Source organism: Eptesicus fuscus, chromosome 7, assembly GCF_027574615.1.
Source record: "Eptesicus fuscus isolate TK198812 chromosome 7, DD_ASM_mEF_20220401, whole genome shotgun sequence".
Classification (NCBI taxonomy): domain Eukaryota; kingdom Metazoa; phylum Chordata; class Mammalia; order Chiroptera; family Vespertilionidae; genus Eptesicus; species Eptesicus fuscus.
The window spans coordinates 43,147,381-43,161,361 of record NC_072479.1 but is presented as its reverse complement, the minus strand read 5'-3'; the positions used below and the strand labels follow the sequence as shown (position 1 = coordinate 43,161,361).

General features: G+C 46.6%; 1 protein-coding gene across 1 annotated transcript in view; it reads right to left on the bottom strand.

Moving 5' to 3' along the window:
• CPM (carboxypeptidase M) overlaps positions 1 to 13,981 on the bottom strand; it is an 83,807-nt gene that overhangs the window by 30,763 nt on the left and 39,063 nt on the right. Inside the window, exon 3 of the mRNA XM_008148783.3 lies at positions 1,586 to 1,683. Within this exon, the coding sequence (XP_008147005.2) occupies positions 1,586 to 1,683 (98 nt within the window). The remainder of the gene's footprint in view (positions 1 to 1,585; positions 1,684 to 13,981) is intronic.

The window sequence follows — 13,981 nt, the reverse complement described above, 5'->3', positions numbered from 1 at the left end:
GTAATAACCAACAACTGAAGCCAATGAGTGTCATGTGTCTCTTATAAAAATGGATTGCACGGGACCTTGATCAATAGGCCAGATAGCAAAAGGCAAAGGAACTCTGGGCGGCTGTCTATAATGAATGGTTGTTTTATTAAAAACAACTTTGGTCAGACTCCCAGCAATACTAAGTCTTTTAAAGCACAGCCCATTATGCTCAAAAAGTCACAGAGGGATTGACCTTCCACCCAACTACAAGGCAGGTTCAAAGATCAGCCCCTTTCTTGGAGGCAAGTGTTTGCATCGTAGCTGCAGATTCAAGAAGAACCGCCTGTGGCAGGACAGGTTGGGCAGCATGCCTGCGAGCGTGCGTGTGTCCTGTCCCTGTAGAGCCCGGGTTCGGGGAGGGGTGAGCCACAACAGGAAGCTCAGCATTCGATCAGAGCATACCACCCACACGATTGCAACTTCAGAAGTGTTTTAACAAGCCTGCCGGTTGTACTTACTGGATATGCATTTACTTTGACATTCCTTAAAGCTAAGTGTGTTTTACAGGGTATTACACATTATTCCTACGTAAAGTTGCTTGAATGCGATGACTAGAAACTGTCTTTGCCTTCCATCTGATTGCCTAGTTGTATGAAGTCCTGGCGAACAAAAAATACTACAGCAGCCAGATTACTTTTTAAAATATATATTAATTAATTAGTTTTATATTGATTTCAGAAAGGGAGGGAAGAGATAGAAACATCAATGATGAGAATCATTGCTCGGCTGCCTCCTGTGCGTCCCATATGGGGATTGAGCCTGTAACCTGGGCATGTGCCCTTGACTGGAATCGAACCTGGGACTTTTCAGTCTGAGCCAGACCAGGTAGGGCCAGCTGTCACATTCTTAAAATACTCTGAGATGTAGGGCAAGAAATAGCAGTGAGCATTTTCAAATGCCTAGCAAGAATGGCAGGGCAGGTAGGAGTAGTAAAAGGGTATTCTGCAAAATATAAAATAAATAACAAAGAACCAAAATAAAAATAGAGTTTATCCCTGCTAAGTTGGAAAAGAGACAAAGCATTATGGAATTTTAGAGTGTTTGTAGAATGGTGGCTATGAGAGGACCCTAACTTGGATTGTCTAAACTTGAGCATGGAAAACACTGAGTATTAGATGAAGAGCAAGTGACAAACGCATTAAAAACCCAGATATTATGAGTTTGAATAGCGATTTGGGGTCTTCTGATAGCTTGGAGTTGAAACAGAATGTAGCTCCTTTGCTGGGTCACCTTGTTGCTGATGGGGTTGGGGGGGGCGGGTCAACCCAGGAAGGTGCTCAGGGACTTGGCTGGCAGTTGAGTCCGGGCACAGTTGGTCTTCCAGACCCCAACGCAATAGAAGCTCAAGTTACCCTCGCAGGACACCGGGTAAACAACCAAATGCCTGCGATGGTTGTTGGGCCCTGGCTGCTTAATTCTCTCAGAAGGCCCAACAGGAAGACCTTTCCAGATTCTTTGCTGGAATTTATGCTGCCTCTTGGCACTTAGGCAGAGCTCAGAAGACCTGAGCGGAGTTTCTGTGGTGACATTTCACCTATTCAGGCCCCATACATACCTCATCTCCGTGCATATTTGCCACGTACTTGAACTCTGGAATCCCGATTCTGTGTTCCTTTGGTGAGCGTCCCACGACAAGAACCCACAGGTTTCTGCCTTTATAGGGAAGAAAAAGACCGAAAATAAGTTGTCTTTAAAAATGACAAATGGGGAGGAACCAAGATGGTGGCAAAGTTAAACAACTGAACTGCTGCCTCGCACAACAATTTCAAAAATACAACTAAAAGACAAAACGTCTACCACCCAGAACCACGGGAAAGCTGGCTGAGTGGCAGATTTACAACTAAGGAGAGAAAGGAGCACAAACACTAAAAAGCTGAGGTACAGAGGCGCGAGAAGCGGGTTGTTGGTGGGCGACTGGGCGTGTGGCTTTTCTTCAACCCACAGGGAGACAAGCTCCTGATCACTCTGAAATCCAGTTTCTGGGGACACGCGGGGGACCCAGATGCCTAGGGGGAGAAGCTGGACTCTCGGCCATCGGGGCAGAAAGTGAGAGTGACTTTTTTGCAGAGGTGCGCCCAGCAATCAGTGTTTACTGCACTGGAGCGCCGGACGCAGGGACTTGGAAATGCAGAAAGGCAGAGAGGGCTCACGGCAGCCATCGCCGTTTGCCACGCCCTAGCCTAGTGATGCCCTGAGACCCCACCCCGCCCTGAGACCCCACCCCGCACATTCTACAAACCCACCCAGGCTCCACACAGTGGCTTTTGCATATAAATGGCCTGTTCTGTGGCAGCTTAACCAAATTAACTGCAGCTCCAGTCAGACTGCTCCAAAACCGCCCAAGCAAAGGAGGAGAAAACTAGTTCTTGCTGTAGCTCCGGCTGGGGGACACACAGTACACAAGGGTACACCAAGAGTGTCCACCTCAAGTAACTGGGAGGCTGACCCGTTGAACCAATAGGACATCTAGTACACAAAGCTACCCTACCAACTCAGGGAAGCAGCGAAAATGAGGAGGCAAGGAAACAGATCACAAACGAAAGAAATGGAGGAGAACAAATGAATGGACATAGAGTTCAAAACTTAAGGTTTTTCAAGAATTTCATGGAAAAGGCCGATAAATTTAATGAGACCCTCGAGGATATAAAAAAGGACCAACTAGAAATTAAACATACACTGACTGAAATAAAAAATATTATACAGAGACCCAACAGCAGACTAGAGGATCGCAAGAATCAACTCAAAGATTTGGAATACAAAGAGGCAAAGGACACTCCTCCAGAGAAGCAAGAAGAGAAGAGAATTCAGAAAGTTGAAGATAGTGTAAGAAGCCTCTGGGACAACTTCAAGCGTACCAACATCAAAATTATGGGGGTGCCAGAAGAAGAGAGAGAGCAAGACACTGAAAACCTATTTGAAGAAATAATGACCAAAAACTTCCCCCACCTGGTGAAAGAAATAGACTTACAAGTCCAGGAAACACATAGAACCCCAAACAAAAGGAATCCAAAGAGGACCACACCAAGACATATCATAATTAAAATGCCAAGGGCAAAAGACAAAGAGAGAATCTTACAAGCAGCAAGAGAAAAACAGTTAGTTACCTATAAGGGAGCACCCATACGATTGTCAGCTGATTTCTCAACAGAAACTATGCAGGCCAGACAGGAGTGGCAAGAAATATTCAAAGTGATGAATAGCAAGAACCTACAACCAATATTACTCTACCCAGCAAAGTTATCACTCAGAATTGAAGGGCAGATAAAGAGCTTCACAGATAAGAAAAAGCTAAAGAAGTTCATCACCACCAAACCAGTATTATATGAAATGCTGAAAGGTATTCTTTAAGAGGAGGAAGAAGAAGAAGAAAGATAAAAATTTATGAACAACAAATACATATCTATCAACAAGTGAATCTAAAAGTCAAGTGAATTAAAAATCTGAGGAACAGAATAAACTGGTGAACATAATAGAATCAGAGGCATAGAATGGGAGTGGATTGATAATTCTCAGGGGGAAAGGGGTGTCTGTGTGGGGGGTACGGGAAGAGATTGGACAAAAATCATACACCTATGGATGAGGACAGCGGGGGGGGGGGCAGGTAAGGGCAGAGGGGGGTGGGAACCGGGTGGTGGGGAGATATGGGGGGGGGGGAGGAGAAACAATTGTAATCTGAACAATAAAGATTTATTAAATAATTAAAAAAATAAGATAAAATAAAATAAAACAACAACAAAAAAATGACAAATGGACGCTGGGAAAATGACCAAGGGAAACAACCGCTGCTTTTCCCCCCAATTAAAGCTTCGTGATTCCCCAGTTCACAACTAGCACTGCTGTGCTTAAAGGGCTCCCAGTGTCCTGCCAGCCCAGACCCTTCACTTCAGCACAAATATTTAACTTACTATTTTACAATGTGATATTTAAAAACTGAAGACTAGCCCTAGCTGGTTTGGTTCAGTGGATAGAATGTCGGCCTGCAGACTGAAAGGTTTCAGGTTTGATTTCGGTCAGGGCACATGCCCAGTGGGCGGGCTCGATCCCCAGTGCGGGGTGTGCAGGAGGCAACTGATCAATGATTCTCTCATCATTGATGTTTCTATCTCTCTCTCCCTCTCCTTTCCTCTCCGAAATCAATAAAAATATATTTAAAAAAACAACAACCAAAAAACAAAACAACTGAAGATTTGTTAGGTGACATAGATCTCATTTTTCCAAAATGCTTATTATATGCTTTGCACTGAGTTTCTAGTGCTTTATAGGAAACTAGAGGCCAGGTGCACAGATTCGTACACCGGTGGGGTCCCTCGGCCTGGCCTGCAGGGATCGGGCTGAAACTGGCTCTCTGACATCCCCGTAGGGTCCTGGATTGCGAGGGGGTGATTCTCAGGTGACGCACCCCAGAATCGGGCCCCCTCCTCTCTGGTTCCAGGTGTGTCACCTGAGAACTGCAGTTACTAAGTCACCACAGCTCAGCAGCTTCTGTGTTGAGTGTCTGCCCCCTGGTGGTGAGTGCACATCATAGCAACCGGTTGGAGCGTCTACCCTGTGGTGGTCAGTGCACATCATAGCTACCTGTCAGATGGTTGCATAGGCTTTTATATATATACTAGGGGCCTGGTGCATGAAATTCGTGCACGGGGCGGGGGGATCCTCTCAACCCAGCCTACACCCTCTCCAATCCAGGACCCCTCAGGGGATGTCTGATTGCCGGTTTAGGCCCGATCCCGGGGATCGGGCTTAAACCGGCAGTCGGACATCCCTCTCACCATCTTGGACCAGTGGCTCCCAATAGCTCACCTGCCTGCCTGCCTGGTCGCCCCTAACTGCCCCCCGCTGCCGGCCAGGTTGCCCCCAACTGGCCCCCCACCCCGCCGGCCTGGTTGCCCCCAACTGCCTCCCCTGCCAGCCTAGTCGCCCCTCACTGCCCCCCCCCCCCGCCAGCCTAATTGCCCCAACTGTCCCCCCCCGCCGCCGGCCTGGTCGGCCCTCACAGTGCCCCTACCAGCCTGGTTGACCCTCACAGTGCCCCCACCGGCCTGGTCACCCCACGCAGCCTGCTTGTTCAGTCATTTGGTCGTCCCTCACTAATCCTGTTGCCAGCCTGGTGGTAGCCAGCCATCTTGTGAGGACATGAAGGTTAATTTGCATATTACCTCTTTATTATATAGGATATACTAGAGGCCTGGTGCACGAAATTCATGCACAGGGGTTGGAGGGATGTCCCTCAGCCCAGCCTGTGCCCTCCCTCTTGCAATCTGGAACCCATCAAGTAGGGTACCTAGGCCTGTCTGGCAATCAGGGCCTATCAGGGCTTTCCTTCCCCTGGCGCCGGCAGCTGGCCCCACCCCTGCCGCTGCCATTGCTTGCCATCTGTGCAGTGCTGTCCCCCCTCCCCTGCCACTGGTCACCTCCCTCTGCAGGCAACAGGCGTGGGGTGCAATTGCTTGGCTGGCCTGGGCCTCCCTCTGTGGGGTGATCACTGGCCAGCCCCGCACACCCGCCACAGCATCGCTGGCCCGTGGCCTGGGCCTCCCTCTATGGGGTGATCAATCGTGGAGCCCCCAGATCGATCACCCTGTAGAGGGAGGCCCCACCTACCCTCCACAGCACCACCAGCCAGGTAGCCTAGGCCCCAAAGAGGGAGGCCCCACTTACCCGGCTGGGGCTCCGTGATGGATCGCTGCGCAGAGGGTGGCCTGGGCCTCCCTCTTTGGGGCAATCGCGAAGCCCCCCCCCCCGCCCAATCAATCACCTCCCCCCCATTGATTGCCCTGCAGAGGGTGGCCTGGGCCTCCCTCTGTGGGACGATTGTGGGGTAATGGTGGGGCCCCCCAACCAATCGCATCGCACCCGCTTTGGCTGGCCTGGTGCCAGTGTGTGTCATAGTGTGGTCGTCCAGAAGGTCGTCTGGACAGTCTTTCTGCTGTTTGGTCGTTTGGCCTATTTGCATATTACACTTTTATTACACACACACACACAAACATATTTATTTATATATTATATATATATATACACACACACACACACATATATGTTGATGATCTTGCTAATTCACACAATTACACAAACTTCAATTGTAGTTGATGGTTGACTGGGAGGTGCCATAATTCTCAGGGCAAGGAAAGGGAAAAAAGAAAAAGAAAAAAAATCAACAACCACTAAACATGTAACTCAGAAGGGAGCTTGTTCTTAAGGTGAGAAACTGACTCTTGTATTCAAACGCTGGTGGGACACAGCTCCTTTGCTGCGAGTGTCAGAGTATCTGTGAAGTGCATCCCTTATGTGCAGGAGTCTTGTAAACTGGGAACCACAACATACCCTAATACTGCCTCCAGGAGAACCTCTAGGTCCTAACTGTCACAGAGGGTGTGACATGGGCAGGAAGGACAGAGACTACGATCTCTGGGGATTCGCTCTGTGCAGGCATCACAGTCTATACCCCGGCCCACAGTATCTCAGGTCATCCCCTGTCATAACTCACTGAGGTGGGTCTTTAACCAAACTTTACAAATGAGAACACTGATCTTCAAAAAATATTAAGTGAACTGCTTATGGTCACACAGCCAGCCAGGAGGAGACTATGATTTGAGCCCCAGAGCCAAGACCAGAATCCTGCCTATTTGATTTCAATTCTGTTGCTCCTTCCACTAACGAAAACTGCCTCTCTCAAAAGGCTTGGCTTCCTAATCAGGAAAAGGAAGAGGTCCTTTTCAATTCTATAGTCACCTGGCTCTTTTAATGCAAACATTTTAGAATTAGAGATTGGGGAGTGTGTGTTTGATGTCTATCACATATATACATGGTTCAAATATCTGTGATAGCTAAGGCTTTTGTACAATTTAAGAGCCCAGGAAAGGAATTTAACAGCAGCTAATGGGCTAATGTAGAGCAGGTTTCCTCAGAATTTCAGCTCTATTCCTTAAATCAGGGGTCTTACAGGCTGAAAACACACAGTTGCCATGAGGAATCCAGGAAGAAGACGCTGGACTTATCTTTTGCACAATTTATTCTTTTTGTTGTTATTGTTGTTAATTCTCACCCGAAGATACTCTTCCATTGACTTTTAGAGAAAGTAGAAGGGGGGGGGGGGGGAGAGAGGGAGAGAGAGAGAGAGAGAGAGAGAGAGAGAGAAACATCGATGTGAGAGAGAGACATCAATTGGTTGCCTCCTGCACATGCCCTGACCAGGGCCAAGGCTGGAGCCTACAATCGAGATACATGCCCTTGACCGGAATCGAACCTGGGACCCTTAAGTCCGCAGTCTGACACTCCATCCACTGAGCCAAATGGGCTAGGGCTTCACCATTTATTCTTTATTTTTTAAAATTTCTTTATTAAGGTATTATATGTGTACATATCTTACCACTGCATTTATTCTTACTATAACAATATTTTAGAGAAATTTGTCAGGACAAGGTGATAGCTTTAAATTTGGTAACTGCAGGAATCCTCAGAAAACAACCCCAAAATGCAGTTTATCTGATTGATGCCACTTGTTCATTGCAGATTATTCATTCATACATGCACTTATTTAGTACTGCCCTACCCAGGCATTTATCCAGGTGATTAGATTGTACAGATAAGTAGGTCACACTCTATGCCCAGTGAGTTTCTGACCTGGTGGACAAGAGCAACATGCAAACATATAATTACACAAGACTGTGATAGATGATCATAGAACTGTGTGAAAGGTATTGATTGTGGTAGATGTAGAATAAAAGAAATGGTTAACTTTTTCCAAGGAAAGGGAGAATGTAAAACTTGGTTTTAGATCTGATGTCTGAACAGAGTTCTGAAGAACGATTCTGAGTTTGCCATATGGACAAGTACAATCCGCCAGAATCATTTCATTGACCAGCACCTTCTATTTGCCCATAACACCAGTTTGCAGGTCGTCTGGAGTTAACTGTACAAAATTAACATTTGCACGTGAAGCAAGGAAGAACTTTTTCTGAGAAGCGAGCTATCAAAACTGGCTCTTTAGGCTTCCTTCTGGTAGCGATTCATGCTTTTAAAGCTAGGATTATCACAGGTTTGTACAAAATATGGTCTAGTCCCCTCATAGGTAAGGGAAAATGTCAATATCACCTCAACAAAATATTTACCAACTGTTATACTTATCACCCTACATCTGTGACAGCTGGCCTGCTACACAGAACCCTGACCTGATACGGATAGCCAATATTATTTGGTTTAAGGAAGGAGAGAAACCAAACCAAAAAAACCTAAGAAATACTTTAATGGGAAACTCACTTCAACGTTAGCACCGATGGCCCCTAAGTGAACTGCAAGATGAGACACTCACCTTGAATACACCTCCATGGCACAAAGTCTAAGAAAGAAACCAAGCAATAAATCCGGAAGATATTCACACAAAGCTTTCGGAACGACAAGCCTGGTGAAGGGTTTTGACCACCCTCTCCAATGAACACCGGCTGTCTGGCTTAGGCCAGAATTAATGCACAAAAGGACAAACTATTTACTTGTCACAGCCTGATTGCCAAGGTAAAGGTAATTTAAACAAGATTTTTTTTCCCCTCTCTATATCAAGGTTGGAAAGGTTATTATTGCTAGTACCAGGTGTGCTGAAGAGTTCTGAAATGCTGGGACTCTTTCTCCTCGTTACAAAGTAAACACAATTGGATTCCAAATATTTCAGTATCTGTATTCAGGAACTCACGTGGGGCTTGACACAAATCCCAGTGCTCTGACAGGGGAGCCGGACTGGGCCGGCTTGGAGGCCTGGGAGAAGTCTTACCATTCAGAAGGCTTCATCAAGACCCACACGGCACAGGAAAGCAGGCAAGAAGTGCCTCAAAGTTCTCTGGGCGTTGAGAAGGAAGTAGGAGAAGCTCGGGAAATTAAGTTTAGCTCCGACAGGTAGAAATGGGAGGAGTGTCATCCCCACATCAGAATCACCTGGATCCTTGTAAAATGCCAGCCCCTGAGCCCCGTCTCCTAAAGCAAACTCGAGGCAGGAGGCCTGAATCCTGCATTTATTAGGCTTCCTTGGTGATTCTGAGGCCCGTTCAAGTTTGAAAGCTGCTGAGACTGGGGCGGTAAACGACCAGATAGATCTGGGAGGCAGTCGATCTTTTGGTAAAATCATCTCATTTTACATATAATCAAGAATATGTCTCTATGTTAACAAATACACTTCTGCTATATCTTTTTTAAATGGCTGCTTAATGTCTTATACATAAAGGGACTACCATTTACTCAACCAATGCTCTATTGGTAGGTGTCCAACAATAAATGATTTTATATAAATGTCAGCAAGTCCACTGAGATTATGCACAGAATTTATAACATACAAACATTTCATCATGCGAAAGAAATCAGAAAGCAAAATGATATAATGACAGCCACCTGAAACAGACTGTTCGTTTTAAAAATACCAGGGAAGGAAATAGCGCCATAGCATATAAAGCCTTACATTAAATAATGGACGAGTCCCTTATAAGAATTTTTAAATGATTTTTTAAATAAACTGTATAAATTATGCTACAAAAAGAAAGAAAGAATTGAAAATAACACATTACTTAAATCAGGTTATAAACTCAGCTTCTCAAGCTCACACCTGCTAAGTGGCTCATTACAAAAACAAACAAACAAAAAACCCCACAAAAAAAACAACAAAAACATGACACACAAAACACAGACAAAAAGCATGGGCAAAAGTTTCCAGTATGGCTCCGCTTGCAGAGCAGTATTCACAGCTCAAGGCATTTTACCTACATCCACTTCACAATGACCGCCACGAGCAGGAGGCACTGTATGACCTTTCACACAGGTGGGCACGGTCTTAAGTGACCTAAGGCAGTGGTTCTCCAAGTGGGGTCCATCAGCACCACCTGGCACCCCGTCAGAAATGTACATTCTTGAGCTGCACCCCTCAGGCACTGAATCAGAAACTGGGGGTTAGGACCAGCAGTCTGCGTTTTCATCAGAATCCAGGGGACTCTCATTTGCACTAGTGTAAGAACCTCTGTAACCAGGAATGAAGCGGGGTAACCTACCCACAGAATCTGCTCAGTTCTTAGCCCCTCAGCTGCATGCTCTAGTCCCCTCAGGGATGGGAAATATCAAAGACAAAATCAAGGAAACCTGACCCAGACCTGACCTGTACCACTTCTGGTGCTGAGATATTTTTCCTCCTCCCCACAGAAGGACCGGGGGGAGGAGGCTGAGAAGACCCTTGGGGAGTCTTTGAGAAGTTAAAGCTATCGTTTGCTCCCGTTGGTGTGCAAACCCGAAAGTGGTTTGCCGGCCGGTACATCAGTGTGCCCCGGAATTGCTCTCCATGTAAGAACAGCAAGCCCCAAAGCTGTGGAGTCTGGAGTGCCTGTGCTTCATGGGATCTGGCCACCAGGTGTTTTCCCCGCAATACATTTGGCCACTGGTCAACAAAGAGGCTAAAACGTAGGGTGGATGAAGCAGCCACAGAAGGAAAGACATAGACAAAACCCATATGCTGCCTACATATCCTGTCTCTGCAACCCAAAATTCATGCACATGTCTTTGCTGCGTGGCAAACCGCCCAGGGCTCACTGTGGCTTCTGCACGGAATGGAAGGGCTCTGGCCAGCCCATGTGAACTCCCAGCCCGTTTCCATACTTGCAGAGCCGAGAACCCACTTACACAGATGCAATGCCCTCCCCCCACCCACACCCCCCACGTCAGCCATGTAGCCCCATGAAGCTTAACTGTCGTTTCCTGTGCACTGGGCCTGGGATTCCCGACCTTGTTCATGAACACAGGAACTTGTCAGGAAGGGGTTTGGAAGGGAACCGGGGGTCCCGGGAGTCCTGCTGCTACTGTTACAAAAGCCAGTGCTCTGCTCTGCCTGGGAGCCGCATGGGGCTGGGCTGGTTTTTTGCCCAAGGCGACTCTCTTCCCAATGATCACCTGCTCAACACGTTGTCCAGTTCTGTTCTTACAGCACTGTGAGGGGTCATGCACATCCACTGTACTTGTCCACTGATCGTGGACAGTCAATAAATTACCATTAAAGGTACGGAAAACACTGTATTAAGAAAGAATGCCACAGTAAGGCATCACTGGCCAAGCCTATCTCCGGGAATTTTTTCCCTGGGTAATCTCATTATAACTACACGCACCATCAAATAGTATTTGTATGTGGACAGATACGATTCCAGAGCTGACGGAATGCTTTGAATTCTAGGAGTGCAAAGTTGGGCCTGAAAAGAAAAGAAAAAAGAAAAAAAAAGATACCAAAAGCACCTAAATACTTGCCCCATGGTTAAGGAAAGGGGGGCGATCTCGAGCGAGGCGGCTAGGGAGGCCCTTTAAGGATGCGCTGAGACACGGTGGCAGGCAAGGGTAGTCCAGGAACGTGCTGGAACACAGCGCCTGACTTCAGGAGTCGGGGACCGGACAGCAAAGACGGGCTGACCACAGGGCCAAGATGCAGCTGCGCGTGGCACCTGCCCCGTCACCCGCACCGAAGCCTGGAGGGGTTGAACGGAGCTTCCCCAGGCGACCAGACTCAGTGGTAAATCTGGGTATGAATTTTCAAAAGAAATCAGATACATCTCCATTGTGTAAGCGACCGTCCTACACAAAGACTTAACTCTTCGTTTCTCACACACTCATTCATCAGTAGGTACTGACTGCCTATCCCAAGCCGGTTCTCGTCAGCTGAGACAAATGTAAATCCCTCACCCATTATGTTGCCAATAAAAACACCACTTTTGTAGTTCTGACATCACTTTCATCATTTGAAAAATATAAAGTCCAAAAGCAGCGCCATGTTTGGTAAAGGCTCCATTATTGGGGGTTAATCCGACGTGAACGGTCCCTTGGCTCCCTCCCGCCCGAGCCTCCCACCTTCCCACACACCAGGCTCTAGCCCCTCGCTCTCTCTTATTTATTTATTTTTTAATATATATATTTTATTGATTTTTTTACAGAGAGGAAGGGAGAGGGATAGAGAGTTAGAAACATCGATCCGCTGCCTCCTGCACGCCCCCCACTGGGGATGTGCCCGCAACCAAGGTACACGCCCTTGACCGGAATCGAACCTGGGACCCCTCAGTCCACAGGCCGACGCTCTATCCACTGAGCCAAACCGGTTAGGGCTTGCTCTCTCTTATTTTTAATGCTCAACAGGATCTTCCATTTATTGAGAAGTGACTAGTGGTCAAAATAAAGGCAATGTCTTTTCCTCATTGGCTGAACAAGAAATTGAAGAAGCATTCACTGCGCTTTACAAGATTTTTCTCTTCCAAATGCATTTCTGTAAACAAGCTACCACTGTTCTTAGCTGCAAAATGAAACTAATCCTGACTGAAGCAGTGTACTGTACGGAACAGACCTTTCCTGGGACTCCCAGTACTTTACCGTGAGTAACCAAAGTGTCAGAGAAATGAACCACCCTTAGGGACACAACCTTGGGGAACACTGTTAACGTCTCCGAGACAAAAATTCTTCATAAACGTGTTTTTCCAGTTCGGAAGGGAAAAACAGAATTTCCACTTTCTGGAGTGTTCTCCAAGTGCAAATGTCAAAATGGGGGAGGAAAGGGTTTAAAAATTAGAGAAAACTGTATGTACTTACAGATTTTAAAATCGGAAAAATAATAGTAAAAAACAAACAAAAACCCAAAGCATTATGCTCTGAAATCATAACCAACGGCAAAATAAAAGGGACATTTTTTTTCGCCTAAGCTACCTAGAGGGAATTTTTTTCTTCTTTTTTTCCCATTTTCCCGTTAAGTCCCATGTCTTTTGTGAAATTCCAATACTTACACTGCAATTCTGCAATTATCTCTGAAGTCAATGAAATTAAGAAAAAAGTCCTAATTCTCTTGAAGGTCATCCCCCCCCTCCCCCTTTGGATTTGCAGATGCAGACGTAGTGACTGGAGAAGTGCAAATCTGGCATGGCAGTATATGCATTATTGGGGTGTTGCCTGTGGACTCAAGCAAGGTTCAAAATCATCACCATTTCATCCATCTTTTTGGGGTACAGATCCATTTTGTCTTTTGTTTCCTTGACCTTTGGGTCTCTGCTCCAAGAGGCTGCTGGCCAATAGGGTTCTGGGGTCCTCATGGGTGGCGGCGACTGCTGTGGCTTTTGTCCCTCTGGGGGAGAGGGGACTCGGCCTGTCATTCTTAATTATGTGTATTTCCAGAAGGAGCCAACCATCTGCCTTATCTTTAATGCATTCTCTTTCTTCTGCATGAATAGTCCTTTGTCCACCCAATCAAAGGGGCCAACGTCCACTTGCCTTTTCAAGGCTCAACCGAAAGCCCCCTCCATCCAACACCTTTCTGACCCTCCTCCTCCTCCCTGGGACCATCCCTTACCAGCCTAGTTACTCTCCCTTCTGAACTCTGACGGCACTTCTGCAACCCTGCCCCTAACACTGCCGGAAGCCATAGGCTTTCCTGCTGGCCAGGGAGTGTGATGTCTGTGCCGGCAGCACTGAGCGTAGCCTGCCACATACAGGGTTGATTGACCAATATTGCTAAATGAATGAATGACGGGATGAAATAATAAACAACTGAGGAAGTCCAGTTGGATTCGGGGTCCCCTCTGATCCAGAGATTAGATTATTTTCCAGTTGAAAAGTAATCTAATTGATGAAAAAGTCGGCAGCCGCACTGAGGTGGTCTCTGAAAAGAACACAGATCAATTCCCGAGCAATGCACCTTCTTGGAGCGTTTCCGTATGAGAGAGTGCCGAGATCTAAACCAAGGATATGGCTTTGGGTTAGACTCTTCCGACATCAGGGGGAGATGAGATTTCATTTGCTTACACATTTGCCCCGTGGCACTAATGTTTTTCAATACCTGAGAAATGTAGATGTCAGGTTCTGTTTTATTTCTTCCTGAACAAGTGAGTGGAGAGGCTTAGGGAATCTCTACTTCTAAATCAGGGATTCTTTTTCAATTGAAAAAAAGAAAGGAAAAATCTGAAGATGC